General features: G+C 43.5%; 2 protein-coding genes across 5 annotated transcripts in view; one reads left to right on the forward strand and one right to left on the reverse strand.

Annotated features, from left to right (window-relative positions):
* The window catches only part of unk (unk zinc finger), an 11,418-nt gene extending 3,194 nt beyond the window's left edge, over nt 1–8,224 (forward strand). Inside the window, exons 3-15 of one of the 2 annotated variants that reach the window (XM_069707482.1) lie at nt 1,680–1,856; nt 1,953–2,083; nt 3,466–3,601; nt 3,696–3,813; nt 3,898–3,982; nt 4,378–4,679; nt 4,788–4,853; nt 5,031–5,214; nt 5,324–5,425; nt 5,801–5,986; nt 6,080–6,261; nt 6,399–6,659; nt 7,979–8,224. In XM_069707482.1, coding sequence (XP_069563583.1) covers nt 1,680–1,856; nt 1,953–2,083; nt 3,466–3,601; nt 3,696–3,813; nt 3,898–3,982; nt 4,378–4,679; nt 4,788–4,853; nt 5,031–5,214; nt 5,324–5,425; nt 5,801–5,986; nt 6,080–6,261; nt 6,399–6,659; nt 7,979–8,134 — 2,086 coding nt within the window. In that variant the 3' untranslated portion in view covers nt 8,135–8,224. Of the gene's footprint in view, nt 1–1,679; nt 1,857–1,952; nt 2,084–3,465; nt 3,602–3,695; nt 3,814–3,897; nt 3,983–4,377; nt 4,680–4,787; nt 4,854–5,030; nt 5,215–5,323; nt 5,426–5,800; nt 5,987–6,079; nt 6,266–6,398; nt 6,660–7,978 lie in introns of those variants that run through there. The other variant, XM_069707483.1, reaches the window with a different exon arrangement.
* A 1,451-nt stretch (nt 8,225–9,675) lies between these two features.
* unc13d (unc-13 homolog D (C. elegans)) lies at nt 9,676–23,843 on the reverse strand. 3 transcript variants are annotated; one of them, XM_069707479.1, is made up of 34 exons: nt 23,782–23,843; nt 22,852–22,878; nt 20,887–20,943; nt 20,744–20,800; nt 20,556–20,663; nt 20,398–20,457; nt 20,152–20,218; nt 19,884–20,064; nt 19,765–19,809; nt 19,605–19,676; nt 19,455–19,524; nt 19,265–19,369; nt 18,907–18,999; nt 18,721–18,821; nt 17,355–17,472; nt 15,787–15,908; nt 15,616–15,706; nt 15,478–15,534; nt 15,285–15,382; nt 14,937–14,988; nt 14,688–14,818; nt 13,565–13,682; nt 13,335–13,487; nt 13,146–13,241; nt 12,858–13,064; nt 12,698–12,772; nt 12,525–12,604; nt 12,309–12,423; nt 11,749–11,820; nt 11,554–11,637; nt 11,355–11,475; nt 11,149–11,272; nt 10,814–11,034; nt 9,676–10,316 (listed from the first exon to the last, which is right to left on the reverse strand). In XM_069707479.1, exons 1-34 carry the CDS (start codon nt 23,839–23,841, stop codon nt 10,207–10,209), a joined length of 3,348 nt encoding a protein of 1,115 aa, XP_069563580.1. In that variant the 5' UTR covers nt 23,842–23,843; the 3' UTR covers nt 9,676–10,206. The 3 variants fall into 3 exon arrangements, with proteins under 3 accessions (XP_069563580.1, XP_069563579.1, XP_069563582.1); XM_069707478.1 differs by having other exon boundaries at nt 9,676–10,319; XM_069707481.1 differs by lacking the exons at nt 20,152–20,218; nt 20,398–20,457; nt 20,556–20,663; ... (2 more) ...; nt 22,852–22,878; nt 23,782–23,843 and having other exon boundaries at nt 9,676–10,319; nt 19,765–19,805; nt 19,884–19,914.
* Nucleotides 23,844–26,266: the final 2,423 nt, after the last annotated feature.

Consider the following 26,266-nt stretch of genomic DNA (forward strand, 5'->3'; position numbering starts at 1 on the left):
TGTGTGTGTGTGTGTGTGTGTCTGTGTGTGTGTGTGTGTGTGTGTCTGTGTGTGTGTGTGTGTGTCTGTGTGTGTGTGTGTGTGTGTGTGTGTGTGTGTGTGTGTGTGTCTGTGTGTGTGTGTGTGTGTGTGTGTCTGTGTCTGTGTGTGTGTGTGTGTGTGTGTGTGTGTGTGTGTGTGTGTGTGTGTGTGTGTGTGTGTGTGTGTGTCTGTGAGTGTGTGTGTGTGTGTGTGTGTGTGTGTGTGTGTGTGTGTCTGTGTGTGAGTGTGTGTGTGTGTGTGTGTGTGTGTGTGTGTGTGTGTGTGTGTGTGTGTGTGTGTGTGTGTGTGTGTGTGTGTGTGTGTGTGTGTGTGTGTGTGAGTGTGTGTGTGTGTGTGTGTGTGTGTGTGTGTGTGTGTGTGTGTGTGTGTGTGTGTGTGTGTGTGTGTGTGTGTGTGTGTGTGTGTGTGTGTGTGTGTGTGTGTGTGTGTGTGTGTGTGTGTGTGTGTGTGTGTGTGTGTGTGTCTGTGTGTGTGTGTGTGTGTGTGTGTGTGTGTGTGTGTGTGTGTGTGTGTGTGTGTGTGTGTGTGTGTGTGTGTGTGTGTGTGTGTGTGTGTGTGTGTGTGTGTGTTAGCATGACAAAGGACTGTTTTCATTTAGGTGAACTACTGGAAGTCAAACACTGAAAAATGTCTGAAGCAGAATCTTGCTGTGAACATTAGCATCTATTCACTCACCCTGTGGTCTCTTTTCCTTTTAGTCTTCTCGCCCTGTTTAACATTTACAAACAAAACCAATGCAAACATAAAGGCTGAAAGGTGATCGGGTTCAGCCGACTTTGATTCATGCTGGTGAATCCCTTTGTTGAATGTTAAAGTCAACAATACAAGACGATTCCTGTTTCATTCTTCATTTCGAGATGGCCTGTTGCCACCATAACACAGCGGTACTTAGGTACTTCGTAGCAGGAGTAGGAAATACTTTTTAAGTCAGGAGGGACAGAATACAGAGAACATTCATTTTATATTGAACTAAAGTAAAACATTAGTGACAAAAAATGAAATTGCTTTTATTTTTTGAATTTTTGCAAAAAGCCTGTTATTTTGTGCACGTTGTGTTTCGTATGTTGTCGTTCTTCCAAATGACTTATTATCATGGAGCGCCTGCACTTTGTGAATGTTCATTTGTGACTCATTCCACCAATAACAGTAGTTCCACTTCTCGGTAGAGTGCTAAATACTTGTACTATAAAGTCCAGATCTTATTTATTTATATCCCTATTGAAGTAATAATTGCAGCTATGTTTTAAATGAAAAAAAACCAAACACTGTTATTGCCCTTTAAATTACTGTAGAACAACACATGACTGAATCCTTTTCATGGAACAATTGATTCGTCTTATTAAAGGTTGAATGATGTTTCCAGAAAATATGTCAACATGTGATTTCAGCTTAAATGCTTTTCTCTTTCTCTCTTTTATATATATGGTTGCGAATGGTATTCAAGTTAGAAGATTTTCCTTCGGTCTAGCCTCCAGTAAATAACAAATATATATTCATAGTTTTCTTACATTTTAAACACAAACTACCTGATCCATAATGAAAATAAGTTATTATCCGCAGCCTTTGGTGTACTGTACACGCCGTACACCGTTGTTCCTAAAGGCTTGTGTGTCTTGTGGTTTCCCTGTTTGTCCCAGATGCCCTTTTCTACATCGGACGGCCGGCGACACCGAGCGCAGATACCACCTCCGCTACTATAAGACCGGATCGTGTATCCACGAAACAGATGCGAAAGGCCACTGCAGCAAGAACGGCTGCCACTGCGCCTTTGCTCACGGATCACATGACCTGCGCAGCCCCGTTTATGATATCAGGTGCTCCAATTCAAGCATGCTGGCAAACCACGTAGGAGTTTCTGCAGGTGCGTCGGTGTTGTTGACAGCGTTTTGTCCCAATCGTTTGCTCCGCAGAGAAGTGCAGGTGATGGAGTCTCAGGGGGGGTCGGGGGCCACAGAGGGAGGCGGAGGAGACGGACAGTCGGGACAGGCAGCGAGCACGGCGCTGATAGAGAAGATCCTGAGCGAGGAGCCACGCTGGCAAGGTGAGTCCACAAGCAGTCCTGCTGAAAACACCCCTGAACCTGCCGTGTGGAACTTTTGTCTCCCCCTTCTGCCACTGAGAGTAATTACAAAAACACTGTCAACGCATGCTGAAGTCACAGTGCTCCACCGTTGATGACTGTGGCTGTAAAACGGTGGATAAATTGTTTTCGCGGCGCTGTCAGAACTGCTCTGCGCTGCCCACAATCATCCAGCCAGAATGTCTCGCAGGACAACAGCTCCAGATTTATGAAATACTCCAGTCAGCAACGTGTGAACTCATTTAGCGAGAGCTTGAGTGTACTTGTTGCTGAGGACGTGTTGTGTGAGATACCAGTGAGACCTGAATATGATCCACATGTCTGAGTTTGGAGCCTCATCAGATGCTTAAACTCTGCAAAGCGCTTTGTTAAACTCTGGAAAGTGATTGTAGCAGCAATGACTTTATGTTTAGTCACTTTACAATGTAGTTTAGCAGGAATGCATGTTAGCATGTATACGATTGGCCGACACAGCATCCCCTTTGTTGTTGCGTTGTGGTTCAATGTTTCTCCAGTATGAGCCTCCTCCATAGCACCAGATCTCATTGCCGCTGTGTTTTCATGCTGGACAGCAGACTGTATTTATACTTTTAAGTGGATGTCATTTCCGGCTCTGAAAACAGGCCGATGCAAAAGTGCCATGAACTGCAATACCACCGAGTGCCACTAGAGGTCAGCCCTAAAAAAAAACAACCTGCGGCTCCACACACTCCCATTCGACTTCTCTCATCTGACAAAGTCAATACATTTTTTCCACAAGTTCATATGGTGTTTTTCACTAAAGTCCCTCCTGGCGGTCCATCTGAAAATGATCCCGTCATGATTTATAAAATAAGCTTCAAAAAGACGTGTTTTTGGGGGCGCGTCTGTTTGATTGACAGGCCTGTGGTGCAGTCAGGTTTCTGTTATTGGTGGGCGGGACTTAATGTCGTCGGGTTTCCAATCAGATCGAGTCAGAGCCGCAGCTTGCTCCCCCCCCCACCTCGTCCAAATATGGTCACTTCCTGCTGCAAACCGCTCTGAACTAGCAAGATGGCGACAGACAGAATCTGAACTGGAGGCTTCATATTGGAAGTTCATAAACAAATGTGTGACATCACGGTTGGATGCCGCTTGTGCAGGACTTACATTTTCTTCGCGGTGTGCACATTTTAGTAACCGTTGTTCAAAATGCATATCGGTACATCTGTCATACCTCCTCGAACATCATTCAACCCTTTAAGGAAATAAACTCAAACAAGTCCGGATTTCTCTGTTTGAGGGATCATTTTACTGTCAAATATTTCCCCTCACTGTCGGCCTGCTGCTGCATCTCATTGTGTCTGTTCTCCGTATCTCCTCAGACAACAACTACGTGCTGTCCCACTACAAGACCGAGCTCTGTAAGAAGCCTCCTCGCCTCTGTCGTCAAGGTTACGCCTGTCCGTATTACCATAACAGCAAAGACAGGAGGCGCAGCCCGCACAAGCACAAATACAGGTGCTCTACCGCGTCACGTGAAGAAGAGAGACCGTCGCTGCCGCTCCATTCAGGTTGTGTTTCAATCAGTTGTCGTGTGTTCTCGCCTCCGCAGAGCGCTGCCGTGTCCGGCGGTGAAACAGAGCGAGGAATGGGGGGATCCCAGTAAATGTGAGGGAGCGGAGGGATGTCAGTACTGCCACACACGGACAGAGCAGCAGTTCCACCCGGAGGTTCGTCTGGTTCAGCCGAGATCTCTTCAGCATACAGAGCAGAAAGCACAGGAGATGAATATGAATGTGTTTGTTTTGTCACAGATCTATAAATCCACCAAGTGTAATGACATGCAGCAGTGCGGCAGCTGTCCCAGAGGCCCCTTCTGTGCCTTTGCTCATGTCGAAAGTAAGTTTTCACAGAACATCGCTCATCACCTTTCAGCTTTCTGCTCAAACATTTGTTCCGTTGAGGATTTTAGAGGCAGATCAGCGATCACAGGCTCTATTTCAAACGCTGTATTTATCTTCAACTACTCTCAACAACACTTTATTATGGATTAGAATTAAGAGATAATGAAGTATCATTTTTTTTCCCCCTCTTCTCATCGATAATAGTCCTTGCTGTGCTGAAAAGTCACTCGCCGTCTACACTTTGCTCATGTTGCTTGCGCACGACCGGGAAAACGCCTTTTATTGTCCTGTCAAGATCAAAACTTTTTAGAGCTAATATGATCGGAGGCCGATTGATCGGAGTCGATTAATATCATAACTTTTCTTCTGCTTTTACATTTTTTTTCCCAGAGCCTTTCGTTCCCGAGGAACCATCGTTCCCCAACCCCAGCTCTCCTCCTCCCCCCAGGCCTCCGGACCCTCTTCCTGTCCAGGAGGCTTCTTCAAGTTCCAGCGGTCCCAGCATGGGTCCCGGGCCTTGTTCTATGTCGGACCCTTTCTCCCCCTCGGCAGGGTCCCGTGTAGCACAGCACGGGCTGCTGGGTAACGTTCTGTCTCTGTGTGAGGACCTGGGTGGAGCGGCAGAGCCTCTGTCTCCCTGGGCCGGAGAGGGAGGGTACGGCAGGGCACCGGGATTTGAGCGGGAAGATCAGGTGAGAAGGAAAAAGGAGAACACGTCCGTTAAAAATGACTGAAATTAAAGGAAAGAAAAATCACCTCCTGGATGATGTCATAGTTACTTTATAACTTCGTGCTTTCAGGCCAAGCAGAGGAGTTTTGCTCTCGAGCAGCGTAGCAGAGAGTTTGTGTCACCACAAAACAAACAGGTACGATCACGACGTCACTCAGCCGGGAACTCGAAGGTGTTTCTGTTCTTTTGTCTTTTAAAATTCTGCAGATCCTTTCAGCTGCTCCACATATTCTCTTCATGTTAATCTTGTCGACGATGTCCCCTCGTCGCATAAAGACAAGAATAACGTAATCCCGCGTTCTTTCTCCTTCAGGACTTGTTGGTGTTTCTGCCGGTCGGCAGCCCTCTGAGTTTGTCCTCCAGCATCCCGTCCAGTCTGGCCGCCACACCGCCCAGCCCCGCCCCCCCCGGACCACCAGGATCCAGCATCTCCTCAGGCATGAACGCCAACGCTCTGCCCTTTTACCCCACCAGTGAGACTGTGGAGTCCGTTGTTGGTAAGTATTCATGTTAAATATTCCAGAGTCCATATTTCCAGCAGTCGTGACGGAGAAAATATAAATTAAACTGAAACCTGACTAACAATGTGTCGTGACTGTGTTGCAGAGTCCGCCCTGGATGATCTGGACCTGAATGACTTCGGTGTGTCGGCGTTGGAGAGAAGCTTGGAGAGCAGCTCTGCCGTGTCCAATATGGGAGTTATGCTCGGTAACGTGAACGCACGAACACACAAAATCACAAACTTCCCTCGGTACACCAACAAATATTACTCTTACATGTTGGGACTCTTCTTTGTGTAGAGCAGGAATTTAAACAAGGTTAGTGTTGTTTCAAATCACACACTGCTGATCTGCACCGATCAGAAATGACCTCAGGATGTTATATTTTACTGTAATTATTTTACCCCAGAATTAACGCGTTTTTAATGCACTCAATAAACACACCGATTCTTCTGTCAGAAGTCCGGTAGGACGCCGTCTGGAACACGGCACCAGAATCTACACATGAACGCGTACACGACATTCAGCCGTCCGCACATGTACATCAAAATAACTCAACGTTGTGTTTTCTCTGCCTGTGCAGGAGGCAGCCAGCTTCAGAGTTCTGCTCCCGTCAACATCCCCGGATCTTTCAGCAGCTCTGCTCCTTTCAGCTCCCCGTCGCCATCTCCACCAGTCAGACCGCACGCCTCGCCATTCTTCTCTACTCACCTGTCACAACCCGGCCAATCAGAGAGCACCTTCCTGGGGCCGTCGCACAGCTCGTTAGGTCTGTAGAAGTCGCAGACGTCATGCGGTGTCGTGAGGGAGGATACGATGGGGCTAATAGTCTTTCTTTTCTTTTTTTTTTCTTACTTTGTAGGTCTGAATGGAATGAGCACAAATATCTGGGAGCACTTCCCATCAGGCCAGGGGTCCCCCAGCACGCCCCCCATCCTGCTGCCCTCCGGCCCCTGTGCAGAGACCGCCAGGCTCAAACAGGAGCTGGAGGAGGCTCACAGGGCTCTGAAGCAGTGGGGTCACAGCTGGAGACACACAGCTCAGGTAGGTAGGTAGTGGGGCATGTGTGTGCACGCATGTCTGTGGTTGTGTTAGCGTAACGCGTCGCATATAAACAACGGAGGAAACGCGGGACAGTTCTGAACGGACGTCGTGTCCTCTGCCTACTTTTCTCTCGGCAGTCGTGGGCTGCACTTAAAGCCGACGCGGAGGAGTCTCGCGCCCACGCGGCGCGGTTAGCCATGGAGGTGGAGAGAGCCCGGCAGGTGGAGGAGGAGGCACAGAGGCAGGCGTCTCTCCTGCAGGAGGCGCTGGAGAGCTTGAGGAGCGGAGACAACCCCCACCTCGCGCTGCACCAGCTGCAGCTACTACACAGACTGCCGCTGGAGTCGGTCCTCAGTTTACAGGCTCAGATCTGCAGCTGCTTACGTGCTGTGGAACAGGTAACCTCACACACACACACACACACACACACACACACGCACACACACACACACACACACACCTACTGCAGTCAACACCTGCATGACCCACTTACAATCCACCAGCATCCACGAGCATCAGAGCTAATCAGTTCTCACTGGCTGAATGTTTTTATAAGTAGTTTAGAAGTTTAGTTAATGAGGGGAAACATAATAAACAACTTTAATTAAATATGACACTCTTAGTTATGAAAATTAGTTATAGAAATAATGTTTTGATTATTTGTATGATGTATATGGTGTTGTCCTATTGGGATGTTTTTATTGTTGTTGGGTTTTGTTTGTTTTTTGGGGCGGGGCTACCCTGACAGTTGAACTGGCCTATTTGTCAACTTGTTACTTTGTCATGCAAAACTGTTGTATTCAGAAAGTATGAGACACTCTATCAAAGGAAAGTATTGTAGTGCACAGCTCACACCACCAGAGGTCAGTGAAGACAGTGACCTGGCAGAGCAGGGAGGTCACTGAGAGGATGGATTAACTCCAAACTGCACACTCACGCTCTGTAAGGTGCATTCAGGGTAAATCCGCGAGGGTTTACAGCTGTCCAAATGAAAACCATCAAGTCCGTGAGGGCTCTGATGCGGACTGTGTGTGAGTCTGCATATCTGCAGACTTTTAGCACACTTTGGTCAGCTGGACCAATAAGTGCTCAACCAATGAACCAGGTTGTTCATCTCAAATAGACATTCGTTTTGTGGGTCAATTTTTCTGTCTCCAAAACTCCCACAACACTCCCTTTAACTGAACAGCACTCATTCTTGGCCATAATAATCTTTCTGTTCCATGATCTTGTTTTTATTCTGCTCTTTCTGTATTCAGGAAGGTTTTGTGCTTTTTGGCCTTCAGGGATTTTCTTTTTTACATTTGACACTAACGTTCACTTATTACATAAGTTTCATCCACATGTTTACGAGGATAACGTGAAGTGATGACATGTTTATATGCAGAAGGTCAACTTTACTGTGACATGTCCATCATTCAGCATCATAACTCGGGAACAGAAAGAGTGCCTTGTGGCCATATTTCACATTCGGTCGGACACTGAATCGGTGACACTGATCTTTGGTGTCCACCGTGAAACTGCACTGATTGTATAGATCTTCTGTGCAGTCAGATGGAAGAGGTGTGTGAAGCTTCTTCATCTGTATTTGAGGTGTTTCAACCTTTTATTGGCCGAGCTCCACATACATTGGTTCCTTCGAAGCGTCCGGGCGGTGGAATCACCCCACGTCCTCCGGTTTCAGAGGTCTAAACCTTCTCCTCTGGTGTCCCTGAAGGTGGTGTACAGGAAACACAGACAGTGCTGCGTGACGTGTGGAGAGCAGGGCTCGGTGTCGCTGCCCTGTGGACACGGACTGCAGTGCGAGAGCTGCTCCGCCTCCACAGAGTGCCCGCTGTGCCCCGAACAGACGCTGGAGCAGCAGCTCTCCTGACCTCGCGGCCCGGTCGGCCCCGATTCCACAGACACCGGCCTCTGGATGCCCCGGCGCCATTTCAACCTTCACCGTGGAGCCGTCCTCGTGACGCGGTAACAGCGCTGATCCGGTCGAGTACTTCTACGATGACGTTTGCTGATAAACGACCAGCTTGGTGAGCGCAGGTCACCGAGGAAAAGCTCTTGATGTGGAATTGAGGGTGAATTATGTTTCCAGTGTTTCCTGTGGAACACCAGTACATTTTACTAGTTAATGCTTTTGACCAGCAACACTGTTCTTTACTCCTGCTCTCGAGTTGTGAAAATAACTTGAAGACCTGCTGTTATCTCCTCTCTAACCACGACTGGGGAACATTTACATGCACAGTTGTTCAAAGCAGAATCTCGCCCGAAAAATGTTGTGTAATGTGTCCACCTGGATAGTTTTAGGGTGAGTTGCTGAGGATTCAAAGTGTCCACTGTCACTTTATACAACAAAGATCAAAACTCCAAAACATTTCATTTAAAAGTTGAACAGTTGGTTCCAGAAATCGAGAACACGCCTCTTTGCTGAGTTTTAACATCCAAAGGCAAATTTAGCCGCACTGTGTGTCGGCACCGAGCGGCAACCAACAGTGACGTGAGCAACCGTTATGAAGCCTCGAGTTTGTATTTTGGCCGGCGCCATCTTGCTGGTTCGGAGCGGTTCGGAGCAGGAAGTGACCACATTTGGGCGAGCTGGGGAGGAGCGAGCGATGGATCTGACTTGATCCGATCGGAAACCCGGCGATACTACGTCCCGCCCACCGATAGCCGTAACCTGACTGCACCGCAGGCCTGTCAATCAAACAGACACGCCCACAAAAACTCATCTTTTTGAGGCTTATTTTCTAATTAATGATGAATTATATTCAGATGGACCGCCTGAAAGCTAAGAAGAAGGAGCGACTTTAGCTAACAACACCAAAATAACTAGTGGAGAAATTTTATGGACTGAGAATTTTGAGAAAAGTTGAATGGGAGTCTATGGAGCCGGAGGCTTTTTGGAGCCGACCTCTAGTGGCGCTCGGTGGTATCGCACTTCCACGTCGGCTTCATTTTTCAGACCCGAAAGCTACGTTCACTTTTATATTCAGTAAAATGGTCTGCTCAGATCTCACAACTGCCCCGATGGATGATGACACGGCAGATTATAGCAGTTTATTTATTTCTGAGGGCGGTGAGCCATCTTAATAAAATCAACAGGTCTGACTGAAAACACTTTTAAAGGGCAAACGTAGTTTCATCCAGACAACGATCCCGCAAAGCTCCAGCCACACGGACGACGTCACACCAGTCTGCTGGTAGCGCTGTCTAGATTTATTCAATTCTTTTTCTTTCCTTTTGACCTTTTTTGTTTATTTTCATAGGTGTTTTTTTTAGCGAAATAAATTACAAATTGTCAATTGCTGTTGAGTAGTAACAGAAATATTTTTTAAAGAATTAGTACTATTTGTTTAAATTGATAACAGATGGCCTCTGTTAAAAGTACTCAGGTTTTCTTCTACATGAACAGGAAGAGGGAATCATGTCAACACAATCAAGGCAAACACACGTGTAGTCTTTAAAATGACATCCTTTTAATTTTTCCTATTATCTCATACGTACGTATTGTTTTGTTAAAACCGGCCCTTTTGCTGATAAAAATCAACATGTGACAGATTTTTCTGCCAAGATTTTTACATTTGTAGTAATCTATGACACTTCAGTGTGTCAGATATAGTCTAATATATATACATATATAGATATATATCAATATATATATATGTATATACACATAGTTCAGTGATGTCATACTTATCTCTTGCACTGATTGGACAAGGCATCAGGAAGCATCCGGACATGTAAAGCCGTGCGAGGTTTAAACGCAGGTGCGAAAGTGTTCATGATCACTGTGACGGTCGTCAGTAAACGCACGCTCAGCGTAATGTCCACACACGACTCATGCAACACCAGTGTTTCCTTCTGAGTGGATTTGTTCTTTGTTTTTTGGTACAGATCATTAAAACAAATTGTATATTTTTGGAGGAAGAGCTCGTCTCTGTGTGTCTGTTACGGCTGAACGGCCTCCTGCGACTGTTTCTCTCTCTGTCTTCGCTTCTTCACGAAAGCCTGCGCCTCCCGCTCTCCTCTCCGGGACTCCAGCAGCCTCAGGATGCTGTCTGCTGGGGAGAAAGGACACAAAGGTTCGGTGGCTCTGACCTGATGCACGGACCATCAACAGAAACATATACAAATGTGATATTTTGTTGATGGAGAAATTCTTAGTAATCAGTCAATAGAAGAGTATGCAGATGTTCTGATGACCAGGGTTAGACAGCTAAAACTACACTACAAATAATCCCAATATTATAAATAATAAATACATGATATTTTTTTAAACGGCTAATAAAATATTTTTTAAAAATGTGCGGGACTAAGAAACGGAAGCAGCATTCGTTTTCTTCAGCTGCCAATAGCGTTCATTTTGAGTTCCTGGTCACCTTCCAGTACTACAGCAACTCCTGAGGGAAATATCGGAGCCTGTAACTGCTCAGTTTTCCACAAAACTTAATAAAACTGATGAGAGCGGGGGGTGTTGGGAGAGGGGGGGGGGGCTGTAGCAGGTTGATCTGGCCACGCCATCTCCTCTTCAGGGGTCTAAGCCTGACATTCATACCGTTGGGTTTAGGATGCATCAGAGGCAGGCGGATTTGAGCCGGAACAGGGTTTGGCTGCAAGCCGAGTCCATCTCCTTTACACCCTCCAGCGACGCCCGGTATGGCCTTGAGGGGCAGGAAGGCCTCTCCTTCGAAGTCATCTGTCCTCAAGGTGTCGTGGTCCAGAACCGTGACTACCAGGCAAGCCCCCGGAGCCTGGCACTGAACCAGGGAAACCAGACTGCGATACAAAGGGGAGAGCAAGGAGATCAAAGGTATTTCTGGAAGCAGAAAGCTGCACAAGCTTCACTTATTAGGCTGAAAACGGATGATGAATGAACGTGAAACAACTTACAATTCAAAGGACTCGTCAAAGAGAGGATTGAGGTCGCAGCTTTTGATCTGAGTGCAGCGAGGCTCGACCTCGGGAAAGATGTGCAAAGGCTCCAGACAAAGCTGCACAAAGGGGTCACTGAAACCTGGCAAAAGCATCAGAGCATGAGGTCACGCGGCTCCGTGCGTTCTCCGTATCCCGGTTGCGATTGTTCTACACGGTCTTACCATTGGAGTCCATTGGTAAGAGGTTGACTGCATTCAGCACCTCAATGTTGAGTCTCTGGTCGGATCTTCTGTAGGACGCGAGGAGGGTGACGGCGCCGTACTTCTCTCCGCTGTTCACGTTCTGCCGTGAGAACACGAGAAACTGTGTGAAGAAAGGTCGAGCACGAGTTTGCAGAAGACGTGTTTCTTGTCAACTAACCTGCTCTGACATTTTTCTTTCGAGGAACTTCTCCACAAGCTGCTGGCTGTTCAGGGAGTTATGAGTGATGTGAGCTTTAAGAGTCTGGACAGACGGGAGAGAAATCACAGCATATTTTTTTTTACTGTTTTCTCTCTTAGTACAGTGGACATGAAACAAACACCGTCCGATGAAATCAGAACGTCAGCTCCTCACCTTGTACTCGTCAGAGTGGAGTGTGTTCAGAGGAAGTCCGTTCCCCTCGGCGTGGAAGCACTGCTCAAGGGACTACGACAGGAAATGAAATGTACCATGAAGCTGGCGCTCCAACAGGTTGGTTTTTATGCAGATTAAACAAATAAGACTTATCATGTGCTGGTAAGTGGATTTCTGTAACCTTTGGGCAGTGCTCATGCTAATTTATCTGAGCTAACCGTCTCCAAGCTGTTCGTTCTTCTCATTAAAAAAACAAAAACAAAAAAACAAAAACACGGGTGTACTTCCACAAATGTCATAGCTTTAATTTAAATAGAATTCAAAATTGTTTCACCATCAAACCAGGTGAACCAAGTTTCAAGGATTGGACTGACCTCTCCTTATCTGGAAATGAGGAACCTTCTAGGGGACGATATTACTGGAAAGTCTCAGAGACGAAATAACTAGAAGCCAGACGACAGCTGTTCTCCTCGATCGAATACGCCAATAAATATTTCTGACATCTGCAGCAGAGGAGACCAGCTCCAACATTTCCATCCCAACAGGACTTGTGGACTGACCTGCAGTGTATACAGCAGTCTCTGGCAGAACACCATGAGCCCTTCCTGCTGCGGATGCTGAGTCACCATCTGGTAGAGGATTTTCACCGAGTTATTCCACAGAGGAGTCAGCAGACTGGACGAAGGAGAGAGGACATGTGACACCGTTTCACCTTTCCAAATCAGACACAACGGAAGCAAAGTTGTCGGACGTCGCGTGTCGAGTCAGCTCGGTACCTGTTGAAGTTCTCTTGCACCAGGTTTTCGTTCATATACTGCAGCTCCTGCTCCAGATAGCGCATCAGAGGGGCTGCAGCCTGAAAACACAAACTGGGTGTCAAGCAAACATAACAGCAGTTTGTATGTGCGGTTGAAAAAAAAACAAAAAACTGGCAATGACGATCCCTTACATCCTCTGTGGACTTGGAGGGAATCCTCCGCCTGGTCGACATGCCTCTCACGTGAGTCTCGATGTCCGTGTTTAACTGGAGAGACAGACATTTCATTTGCTGAGATCATGTTACGTATCGCAGCGTTGACTGGTCAGTTATCCCGTCTCATCTTTGATACCTTCTTCCCAAGAGTGTCTAAAGCGGATCGGATCTCTCGGCAGAGGGTGCTCTGGGCCAGCTGAAGCTGTGAGTGCAGCGTGTTGTGGAACTGGCTTTCTCCAATTACATTTTGGGTCCGATCTCGAAGCCCGGTCCAGTTCAGCTGCGTAGGGAGGCGGGTCAGCACCGACCGCAGGTGCTCCAGGTCGTTCACCACCACACACAGCTGCAGAGGGACGAGAGGTTTGAGAGTAATGTGTGTAACGTGGTCGTTTCCTCCCGAAGTCTTCGCCCCGTGTGTGTTTACCATGTTGATGGCGCTGCCGTGGTCCGAGTTCTCTGACAGCACCCTGACCCGCTCCTTCAGGGTGTGACAGTAGTTCACCACAATCTTACACACATCCTGACGACACACAGAAAGCACAGATTACAGACCACAGACAACACGACCAGCGCAGCATCTGATTGAGACCGCGCTAACGGCAGCACGTCGTACCTCGGTGAGTTTGACCATGAGCATGAAGGCCTCCTCGGGGTCCGGCCAGGACAGCTGCTCCCACAGGTGGCAGATCGGCTGGATACAGGCCACCAGGTCCACCGCGGAGGAGCTGTGCTTTATGGGAACCGCACCGACCTGCAGGGGTTGGAGCTGAGGGGAGGAAAGAGTTGGAGGATGAAATGTCCGTTTCAGTAAGAGAAGAGAAACCCAATCAGCACGAGTGTTACCTGGTCCACCTGCACAGCCCGCTCCACCCTGTCCTGGGTGGTGCTGAACGCCTGGTTCAGCCAGTAAGGCAGAGCCTCTCTGAAGCCCTCATGGAAGTTTGTCAGCTGGAGTAACCCTCTGAAGAGACAGACGAAACAGACCAACTCTTCATCTTCTATTACATCCTGTGAATATTTCATCAGATTGCAGTTGTATCGCTGGACAGCAGTGATTCTCAACACGATGTACTTCAGCCAATTAGTTTCTGTTGCTGAAATAAGCTGAAATAATTCAAAAATATAAACAGTATTTACACATATTTGTGTTCAGAAGAAAAACAACCATCCAAATAAGATTATAAATTGGTATATCCATGATTTTGCGTAAATTTACCACCACCAGATACCAGACCGACTGCATTTCATAAACCTCGGACCAAACTCAGTCAATTATAACACTTCACAGTCACTTAAAAACTAGTTCGTTAGCTAGCAGAGGAGTCAAAATCCTAAATTAAATAACTGTTGAAGAAATGAGTTGAAAGTTATGGATAAATAGCTGTAATAAGTAAAAGTATGGCATAAGCACATAAAACAGCTGTCAAAAGGTGAAAGAGAGACAATCTATTAGCGAATATTAGTTACGGATAAATAGCGCAAATAAGTCAAACTGGCGTAAGCACATGAAATACCGAACAAAGGGTAATTGGTAACCAGCATATTATTCAAAAACACTGAATAAAAAAGTTAAACAGTTAAAAGTAAACTGTTAGATAAAAGTAGGCTAATGCATTAACTGTTCGAATAACAAGCTAAAATTATTGGGCACATTGTATAGATAAAATAACTAAAAGTAATGAATAAAAAGCTTTAAATTCTTAGAATTACGCAGCTGAATTAATTCGATGAGTAATGGATAAACAGTTCAAAGGTGTTTGCTAAAAAAAAATTACTATCGGGAGATACTTGAATAAACATTGGACATTTAGTTGTAGGAAACCTACCGGAACCATTTTCACTTTCATGTACTTTATATTCACTTCAACATAAACTGATTTGGACCACGAGGGGTACGTGGGCTCGGTGAGGGGCTTCAGCTTGTTGCTACATTGGACTAAAGAGTGTGTGAATGATGACCTCTGACCTTTTCTGTAAGAAAGCCTTGTCTTTGTGGATGGCCTGCAAGCTCAGGTAAACGGGGAACAGGCTGCTGGCCAGAGGCTGCTCCATCTTACCCTCCATTAGAGATAAGTTCTCCCTCAACTCTTGTGCAAGCTGAGGACGAAAAGAGAGGAGCCGTAACTTGGTGATGTGAGATTAGAAGAGCGCGAATCATTAAAAAGAAGTTTGTCAGGAAGATTAGAGGTTTTTAATTGTTCCATTGGCCACTTACCAGGGAGTCGAACTGCTGATAGACAACAGTGAACACATCAACTTGCACAACCCTGGTATGACAAGGAAAACACATAATTATTATTATATGTTTAATTAAGTTATTTTTGATGGCTGCCATAAAAATGTAATTTACTTTTCCTTTACCCAAAGCCCTGTCATGCATTAAAACACACCACCAGCAGAGCAGTAACTCTGACTCAAGTGTCCCAGTAAACCATGTGAGTGAGAGCCAGTGACACAAGGACCGTGCATGGAACAGCCATGATTCATTCTTATTGGTTAGAATCCCAGTGTCCGTCATGAGAAAATAAAGTGTTGAAAATGTCATTTTAATTCCCCCCCATACCTGACAAATACACTGTTCCAAACATCTTTGTTGTGTTTTATGTCTTCCTGCACTTCCCCAATCAACCTGGCGAGGGCGCTCCCTATTTCGGTCAGCTCCTGGATGTCACAGTGCAAAAATAACATGATGTCAGTGTGGCGCAGTAGAATGGAGAAACCATTTCCAAAGAGTGTGTTTCACGATGAAACTTTACCTTCGTCATCGGCTGATGCAAACCCTTCTTGGTGGTGAACCAGTCCTGCGTACCTGTCTGGTATGAAACTCATGTTATGAGTGATTGGAAACAAATGTACATACTGCTGGTAAAAATCCCGTGAGCATTAAGACCGACCTGTACGGCGTCGTTGACCTCGTCGTGAAGCTCAAAGTGAGCTGGGTTCAGTTTCTGAAACGCCCGGGTCTTACATATCTGGACCAAGATCCTGGAAAAAAAAAATGCACGTCAGCACAATCCTTCATTTATCATTTTGCTCTTTCAGCAATGACTTCTAACTCTACGTACCTGAGCAGTGTGTGCAGTTTCGGAGAAGCACTGAGAGTTGGGGGGAAGATGTCTCTGTATTTGGCCACCAGTCTCAGTCCGTACTGCAGGAAACCATGAAGAGAGTCCCCAAGTTCCTGTTTCTGGTGACAAAGAGTGCAACGATTTTCTCAACATTTCTGTGTGTGAAATATCAGCTCCTGGTTTCTTTTGAACGATTTCGTAAAAGGAACCAGGAAAGTCTGACATGAAAGACCTGTCAGAAGTCTACACACAAAAACACATGCAACTTATCACATCCTCTTTTATGAAAGTGTGAGACTGAAAGGTTTGTGTTACATTAAGGTTATTAGGAGGAACTATTCAGTTCTTCAGTATCAAAACCTCTCAATTACAAGAAAAAGACAAAATGTAGCTTTTTAGAAGAACTCAGCATTTCAAAATAAAATTACTTTTTATGACCACCAAATCCAACTTATTATTATTATTACTGAAAAAAAAATAACGTAATCATCACTTTAAGCAAATTTTATCATGTTGAAGTTCAGTTTATAACAATGGATCATATTTTATGAACTGACCACATGTTTTGTTTGTAAAATCGTCATCTGTAAAGTGATGGATGAATATAGTTACTATATAGTAGAGCTAATAAGGCAAAATATTTGCAAATTAAATGTGATGAATTAAAAGTATAAAGTAGCTACAAACTGAAATACTGATAGATAGATAGATAGATAGATAGATAGATAGATAGATAGATAGATAGATAGATAGATAGATAGATAGATAGATAGATAGATAGATAGATAGATAGATAGATAGATAGATAGATAGATAGATAGATAGATAGATAGATAGACAGACAGACAGACAGACAGACAGACAGACAGACAGACAGACAGACAGACAGACAGACAGACAGACAGATAGATAGATAGATAGATAGATAGATAGATAGACAGAGAGAGAGAGAGAGAGAGAGAGAGAGAGAGAGAGAGAGAGAGAGATAGATTGATAGACGGATAGATAGACGGACAGATAGACAGATAGATAGATAGATAGATAGATAGGTAGATAGATAGATAGATAGATAGATAGATAGATAGATAGATAGATAGATAGATAGATAGATAGATAGATAGATAGATAGATAGATAGATAGATAGATAGATAGATAGATAGATAGATAGATAGATAGATAGATAGATAGACGGATAGATAGACGGATAGATAGACGGACAGACAGACGGACAGATAGACGGACAGACAGACGGACAGACAGACGGATGAACAGATAGATAGATAGATAGATAGATAGATAGATAGATAGATAGATAGATAGATAGATAGATAGATAGATAGATAGATAGATAGATAGATAGATAGATAGATAGATAGATCGATCCTGCAAAGGGACATTTATTCACTATAGCAGCATGTAAAACTACAGGGTAAATGCAATAAAAATGACAGAATAAAAATAAATAGATAGATAGATTTTATTAAAATAAAATAGAATAAAATAAAATTAAACAACAGTGCAACTGTGTTAATGATGTAGAGCAGGTTTGGCCAAAGATATATACCTGTTGGTGGGGCAGCTCCTGCTGGTGCCAGTGGTATTCTATACTAGTGAGCTGCTGCAACAGCACAGACGAGTCCACCTCTAAACTCTGGTACAGCTTGCTGTAAGCCACCCACTTCCTGTCAGGGGCACACACGTCCACACTTACCCAAAAATGCAACAGAAAGAAGACACAAACACATATAGTGGTAACACAGAGCTGAGTCATGGGGTTGAAAGCGCAATACGTTGTGAAGCTGTTTACGTGGTACATTTCTATGCAGATGATACTCAGATTTACTTTTCCATTAAGCCTTCAGCTTATTATCAGCTGGTGAGATGAGAAGAATGAATACGAAAAATAAAACAATGGATGTCAACAAATTTTCTTCTTTCAAAACAAAACAAAACTGAAAGGCTAAATCTTAATCCTAAAAAGATTAGAAATCATTTCTGTGATGTCACACTAAATGCAGCCGGTTCCATAATCTCACAAAGCCCCCATGTCAGTAATCTCCGCGTCCTTTTTGATCCCAACCTCTCCTCCGAAGAAAATACCAACAGTATTACAAAGAGTGTATATTTCCACCCAATCAGTTCCAGGGCCGATACTGAAACACTTGTTCATGCTTTGGTCTCGTCAAGGTCCGAGTACCGTAATACGCTTCTCTCTGGCCTCCCAAGATCATCTATTAGCAAACAGCAACTTGTACAAAACACTGCTGCTGGTATACTAACCAACATTAGATCATATCACCCCGTTCTCATTTCAGTACGCTGACTCCCCAATCGGGTGTCAAGACTCTTCTTCTAACATACAAAATGTTGCACAGACGAGCACCTTCGTATGTTTCACCTCTGCATGGTCTGTGCACATAATAGCTGCTTGGGGCTCTACGTTCTCCTCAACACCCTGAACACATATAAAACATCAGTAGGTGGTGGGACTTTTCTCTTTCTGCTCTTCTCTGGAATTATCTTCCTACGCACATTCAAGACACTGACTCAGCCAATTCAAAACCAAACTCAAAACCCATCGTTTTACATCAGCCTCCCTTAATCTGTATACGTGTTCTTGTATATGTGTTGTCTCACTTCTGTAAGTTATTATCACAACTTTTATTATTAAATGTATTGTATTTGTTAAATATTCTGTTTGTAGTGTTCTGAATGTGGTTTTGCTCGCTTTTATAAATTTCTGTGGGATTTGCTGGAACTGCTTATTATTGCAACATATCTTCACACCACTGAAAGCTGATAATATGTGACAAAAAAAAACAAAACTGCGTATTTTCAATCAACCGTTTTTACAGGGTGTCAAAACTGGTATTGTGTTGTTGCCTAAACACCAATACGCTCTCATATAAAATGTAAAACACGGTGCTTACGCAAGGTCCTGGAGGAAAGGTGAAAGGTCATTCTGGGTGGCGTAGAGCTCCAGCAGAGTCTGAGCCTCGCCGCACAGCGCCCCTTTCCACGGAGCTGAACTCTGACCGAGACAAGATAATAAGATGTGTGCTTCGGTAGAAAGACAGATTTTGATAAAGAGCTGAGAGGACGTTTGTTTTTATTACCTGTTGTTTGGAGATGTACGCCTGAACAAACTGCTGCAGAATCCCACAGTAGTTGATATACGCACTTCTTCCGGCACTCAGAGTCCCGTCTCTCTGTCAGTCACACAAAAACACACTGAAAACTGCCCTCAACTGTGATAAGTTGTTATAATTACATACATGAATGTCATATTTCATAACCTACAATCAATTCTTATTTCTCGAGCACTGTTTCATTAACTCCGCTTCCTGTTTTTGTTTCCATTTAAACATAAAGGACATTTCATTGAGGCGCGTGACTTAATTTATTGAAAAAAGGGATGTTCATTCATAAATGCTTTATCAACTATAGTGTTTGTGTCTGAAGGCTTTCCTTTACCGCTTTATGGATGAACTTGAGGTTGAGGTGACACTGGCCTCGATCAGGGTACGTCTCCGTTCTGGGCTCCAGGTTGTACCAGTTGTCTTCAGTAGAGTGGAGATCCTGTAGTGTGACGATACAAACTGGTTTTAGACTGGAAAGACCACAGAGTATAAATTACAGACACAAAAATAAGAGCATTTATAACCTTAAGTTTTAAGACAATTTTTCCCAAAAAGTCGTCGGTGCCCTTCTCCTTTTTGGCGTCTTTGATCATCCTGAAAAGACACAAGTAGAAACATCATCCTGCTTTGTTGGGTCACCTGTTTAGGTTCCAGTCACAGAAGTAACTGAATACCTTCTCAAACTACTAAAGTTGGTTTTGATGTCCTCCAGTTTCTGAGTGAGTGACACGTCTTCGTCCTTGTCCCTGAAACAGACAAAGAACAATAAGGTTGAGCGTATTGAACACAGTTATTTTCAAGCAGACAGAGTGAAGCTCTTTATGTTCTTCTCACCACATCTCGAGGTGAAAACTGGCGCCGGCGACATCCTCAAACTTCCTAAAGAAGAAAAAGTGATCAGCAATGCACCTTTCAATGTGATTCATTGGGACCGATCAGGATTTTGGACTCACAGGATGAAGGTTTGGTTCCAGATGGGGTTCAGGGTCTGCTTCTTGATGTCCGTTTGGTAGTATTCGTCGTCTGACACGGCGTCCTTCACGACAGATTTGCAGGGTTTGGCTCTGGACCGGCGCGTCTTCCTCTCTTCCTCGTCCTCCAGTACGGCCAGTATGCAGTACGGGTCGCTGAAACCTGTTCCAGAGATTTTTTTGTATTGGACTCGTCATATCATTGAAGAGACCCAAATGTCTGGTCTGATGAGGCGAAGCAAGAACTCACCACTGACATCTTTTCCCAAGATTCCCTTGGCTTCCTTTACCATGGCCATCAGACAGTACACTGGGGGCTGCACAGGCCAGACAGTCAAATAAAGCCACTTAAACATGCCAGTGACGTAATATCCACCAAAGGTCGGATGGTGGAAAGTTAAAATTCTTGGTATGAAATCTATAAATAGATGTCAATGGTCTCTAATGGTGGATTCACTGGAAAAATAACAAAACATGCTGAATTTCTTTATCTCACCTCTGTCCTCTGCACTTTCTCCATCAGACCGTTGTGCTCTGACTCAGTCATATTGAAAGCCTAGTAGGTAGAACAGATACGAGAGAAAACAACAAGCTCTGTAATCAGTCATGTTACAGTTGGTGGGGTTACTGTATGCGTTAAGTCGAGGTGTTTACCTCCCTGATGTACTGGTGAAGCTGGCTGTCCGTGAAGACCTCATCTGATGACGGTTTCCCCATCTTATGGCTGATGGTGTACAGCAGCTCCTTATACAGAGGCTTCAGCTTCAGACAGAAATAAACAGAGTGAGAATGAGGTTGGAAAATGTCATCTCGTATAGGGAGTTGCAGATGAGTGACAATACCTCCTGCTCCTTGTGTCTCCTCGCTTTCTCCTCTGGATTTTCATTTTCTTTAAAATCCTATAAGAGACAAGAAGAATAGTTTCCTTCCTGATTCTGTTTGATGCATATGGGAAACAAATGTGATGTCACACAGTGTCGCCTACCCGCCTGTCTTTCATTTTCCTCGTCAACCCCAGTTTACGGACATGGACAGGTGACGACTGGCCAGAGAAACACAGAAAATGTTAAAAAAAACATTGTGATGACAAAACAGACACTTAAAAACCAAATCAGAGAACCAATTTACTGCAAGTCATGAATACATCACGATACTATTTTCTAATCCATGCTGTGCAATTTCAGATTTGTGTTTTTTATTATTAAGGGAGAAAAAAAAAATCCAAACTCACATGGCCCTGTGTGAAAAAGTGTTTTCCCCCTCCTGTTAAAACATAACTTAACTGTGGTTTATCACACCTGAGTTCAATTTCTCCAGCCACACCCAGGCCTGATTACTGCCACACCTGTTCTCAATCAAGAAATCACTTAAATAGGACCTGCCTGACAAAGTGAAGTAGACCAAAAGGTCCTCAAAAGATAGACGTCATGCCGAGATCCAAAGAAATTCAGGAACAAATGAGAAAGAAAGTAATTGAGATCTATCAGTCTGGAAAAGGTTCTAAAGCCATTTCTAAAGCTTTGGGACTCCAGCGAACCACAGTGAGAGCCATTATCCACAAATGGAGAAAACATGGAACAGTGGTGAACCTTCCCAGGAGTGGCCGGCCGACCAAAATTACCCCAAGAGCACAGCGACGACTCATCCGAGAGGTCACAAAAGACCCCACAACAACATCCAAAGAACTGCAGGCCTCACTTGCCTCAGTTAAGGTCAGTGTTCATGACTCCACCATAAGAAAGAGACTCGGCAGAAATGGCTGCATGGCAGAGTTCCAAGACCAAAACCACCGCTGAGCAAAAAGAACATTAAGGCTCGTCTCATTTTTACCAGAAAACATCTTGATGATCCCCGAGACTTTTGGGAAAATACTTTTGTAAGGTGTGTGTCCTGTTACATCTGGCGTAAAAGTAACACCGCATTTCAGAACAAGAACATCATACCAACAGTAAAATATGGTGGTGGTAGTGTGATGGTCTGGGGCTGTTTTGCTGCTTCAGGACCTGGAAGACTTGCTGTGATAAATGGAACCATGAATTCTACCGTCTACCAAAACATCCTGAAGGAGAACGTCCGGCCGTCTGTTTGTGACCTCAAGCTGAAGCCAATTTGGGTTCTGCAGCAGGACAATGATCCAAAACACACCAGCAAGTCCACCTCTGAATGGATGAAGAGAAACAAAATGAAGACTTTGGAGTGGTCTAGTCAAAGTCCTGACCTGAATCCTATTGAGATGCTGTGGCATGACCTTAAAAAGGAGGTTGGTGCTGGAAAACCCTCCAATGTGGCTGAATTACAACAACTCTGTAAAGATGAGTGGGCCAACATTCCTCCACAGCTGGAAAAGACTCATCGCAAGTTATCGCAAACGCTTGATTGCAGTTGTTGCTGCTGAGGGTGGCCCAACCAGTTATTAGGTTTAGGGGGAAACACTTTTTCACACAGGGCAATGTGGGTTTGGATTGTTTTTCTCCCTTAATAATAAAAACCTTCATTTAAAAACTGCATTTTGTGTTTACTTGTGTTATCTTTGACTAATTGTTTGATCTGAAACATTTAAGTGTGACAAACATGCAAAAAAGAAATCAGGAAGGGAGCAAACACTTTTTTCACACCACTATATGTTCAACAGTTACGTAAAAGTTATAACTTCTGCAATACTTTGGTTTATGACCAAAAATCTGTAAACGTACACCATTGCTATCAGCCTCAGCTGTACTTTTCTTTTTAAATGCTAATTGGCAACGAACATGCTCAACATTTTACCTGCTAAACATCTGCATAATACTGTAATTGTGATCATGTGAGTATACTCAGAAGATCCTGACAGAGTCGCTCGTTGTAGTTTGGGAGTCTTAAGTGCAGCTAAAACTTCCAGAAACACCGGTTTGGTTCAGAAGGAAAAATCTTCTTTACAAACTACAGAAAAACATGGAAATTCAAGTTTTACCTCTCTGAGTCTTGGTAAACCATGTTCCTGAAAAACAGAGGACAAAGGTGCTTAAATACTGGGAAGTTAAATATTCTGTCAAAGTAAATAGTTCAGTCAAATCCAACAGAAGCAAAGAGCAATTTTAAGGTCACCTCATCTCACTATCAGCTTCCTCTTCAAAAAAAAGAAAAAAAAAAGCATTGCAAGGCTCAAGAAATATTTTTGTTCATGTCTGATAAGGCCTGCTTCTGTAAGAGACTTCCTCTATTGACTAAAATTAAGCAGACTTTCAGGCAACAGTGAGACAACCAACCCACCCAATATTCAAACCACGATAATCACCTGAAAGGGAAACATTGGTCCTAAAAATAAATATGCAAATACACATGTACCAAACCTCCGCACACCCCTTACAGCATTTTCATTATATTTGTATGTTTTGCATTATACTCCTGCCTGTGAAGCTTTGGAAATAGCAATCTCCGGTGTTAACCGACAACAACTGGAACCTGCAGTGTGTGGAAACACACTGTCTGTCTGCAGTGACACTTATGCTTCATTCTACATCATCTGATCCAAAACGAACATGAATCATAGTCACAGCATCTTGAAATAGACATTTGGAATCTGTGAGTCAACTTTTGGATGCAATTTTTAACCCTGTCGTCAATGCAATTCAATTATATATATATATATATTTTTTAAGGTTTCACACAGGAAATAAAAACTAAAACATTTTCAGGGGTTAAAATGCTTGAATGTTTGGGTCGAAATAATGAAAACAAACCCCGAAAGAAAGTCTTTCAAAACCAAAGTAAGAATATTTGACGGCGTTGTGAGTTTGTTTATCACAACATCACTGTGGTTAGTAACGAGTAGAGAGCCTAAAAGAAACAATGTTTAGCTTTATAAACATGTCAATATGTTGAAGTGCCTTGTGGTCCTCACCTTTTCAGGTGTCTGCAGCAGGTTGTCTCCTGAGCTGCCGGGATCACTTTGACCCGACATGATGATACTAATATCTGCTCCCCAGACTGCGGTGCTGCTGTGCTCTGCGTGTGTGCTATGGGGAAGCTGTGTGTGCGTGTGTTTTGATGAACTATCAAACAGCAGCCGGAAGTCATCACTTCCTGTAAGAAGGTGGTACCGTTCATGAAGATTGTGACTTCTGACTTTTTTTTTCCATCTAGTGCCCTCCTTTGTGCCTGAATACAAAATAACAGAACTTGCTTACTCATGTTTCAACACACAAACCTGAACACACATTGTTTTTCACCTCGGTTTCTCCCATTTTGTTGTAATGATTAAAGTTGTCCGTTCCTTGTTGTTGTCCAGACCTACTGTTATCATTTTGATTGCCAGCATTATAACCCTGTGTCCTGTGATAAATCAAAGCCCTGTGTGTAACTCTCATAGGACAGACGACGAACTGCAGCTGAGTAAGGTAATGAAACTGTGTGTAACATGAGACAGTCCACACAACACCATCTGTGGTTTGCTGGCTCTACCTGTGTTTCTATAATAAGTTTATTTACTCTGTTATGGTATTAGGTTACTGCACTATGAGTTCATATATTTACAGCCTTCTTTCACCTGCGTGATATTGTCAAAATTAGGAACAAGCTGAAAAACTAGTCCATGCATTTTTTACCTCTTGGCTGGACTTTTGTAATTTATTATTATTATTATTTATTCCGAAGAGCTACCAGTATAAGTATAAGTGCTGCAACAAGAGTAATGAACATATTTATACCATTTTGGCTTTTCTTAATTGACTTTCCTTAATATCCAGAATACAATTTGAAGTCCTTCTATAATTCTCTTAATGACCAGGCTCCATCATATCTTAATGACTTCATCGTACAATTTGATCTCAATATTGCAATTCACTCTCAAAATCCAGGCTTAATTGTGGTTCCAATGGAGTTTCTAGGAGTAAAAAGGGAGCCAGAGGTTTTCGGCTTTCAGGCAGCTTTTCTACATGAGAACTGTAAAGGTTACATCACATCCGGTGTATTACCACATGGGAGGGCAAAGTTATTACATTGGACGAAGCTGTTTGAACTAACTATGGATTGTCTTCTGTACTTTCTTTCTATTGTTTGTCCAAATAATCAGTCAGTGTGTGTGTGTGTGTGTGTGTGTGTGTGTGTGTGTGTGTGTGTGTGTGTGTGTGTGTGTGGGGTCAGACAGAGACAGATAGAGGCTCAGACAAAGACCTCCACTATTGTTCACCAACTCACACCCTGAATCTGCAGCTGTCTGAATCTTTCACAAGCATGTGGGTATTCTGCAACCTGGCCGTTCTCCTTTTATTCTCAGAAGTGCTGTTACTTACTTTAAGAGGCGTTTAACTACTCGGGTATTTACAAGAAATCAAAGATCAACAAACGGCTCTTATAATCCTTCTACCCTGTAGATCCTCTGCATGGTTCATCCTGCCCACAGGAAATACCTGCATTCATTAAGAATCTACTGTATTATTGGTATAAAAGTAGAGATTCATTTACACACATGTAAATTATATAGATGTTCAATGGGTACAAATATAAGTATAGAGATGCATTTCGTTTAATATTTTAAAGTGTTTGAATAACCAAACCTACCTGATGAATAGAGCAGCATTTTCTTAATCCTCTTTGGTGAACAGAATACAGAATACAAACATACAATATACCTACTTTAAAAAAAATATGTGTCATCGTTTCATATTTAATTACTGAAACAATAACATGGATAAAGAGAAAATAAACCACTATTTGACTGGCAATAGATGTACCATCACACAATTCAATATATAGTGTGGTACCGTAAGTAAGGTGATACATTGCAATATTTCAGTAAAAGTGTCACGGCATAAAGAACACGAGACATCATTATGTGCATTAAAACCGGTGGAGCTGCATTTGCACCGATCACAGTCCCTGTAAGATCCAACATCATAGCACTACTGTTAAGGCATATCTAATTAAATGTTTTGGAATATGCATGTAATGTACTTTCCTCCAACATCATCTCGTGTTCGTTTTCTTTTTAAACATGCTTTATTGAAATTATACAACATAGAAGTACAAGAACAACAACTATAACAGAACATAAATCGAACAGGACATTTTAACGTGAGGGGGATTAAAATTTATACAAAAATCTTTAACTTAGAGCAAGCTGATAGTTTTAATTGCTTTTTGCATCAGAAAGTGTTGAATTGAGTGAATATATGGCTTGAACACTTTTGTTGAAGGCGATAAAGCTCGGCTTCTTACCTATTAATTCACATTTAAGGATATGAGATTTGGCCATCATAATGAAAAATGATCATGTAACCTACACCAGTGTTTTTCTATTCACGCAGGGGATCGACAATAAATTCTCCCAAAATAAAGTAAATCTGTCATAAATATTTTCAACAATGAAGATACATAGGTTTTTGCCA

Source organism: Brachyistius frenatus, unplaced genomic scaffold (assembly GCF_029030835.1).
Source record: "Brachyistius frenatus isolate BFR_SWC_R1_liver_20210118 unplaced genomic scaffold, ASM2903083v1 Contig_69, whole genome shotgun sequence".
Classification (NCBI taxonomy): Eukaryota; Metazoa; Chordata; class Actinopteri; family Embiotocidae; genus Brachyistius; species Brachyistius frenatus.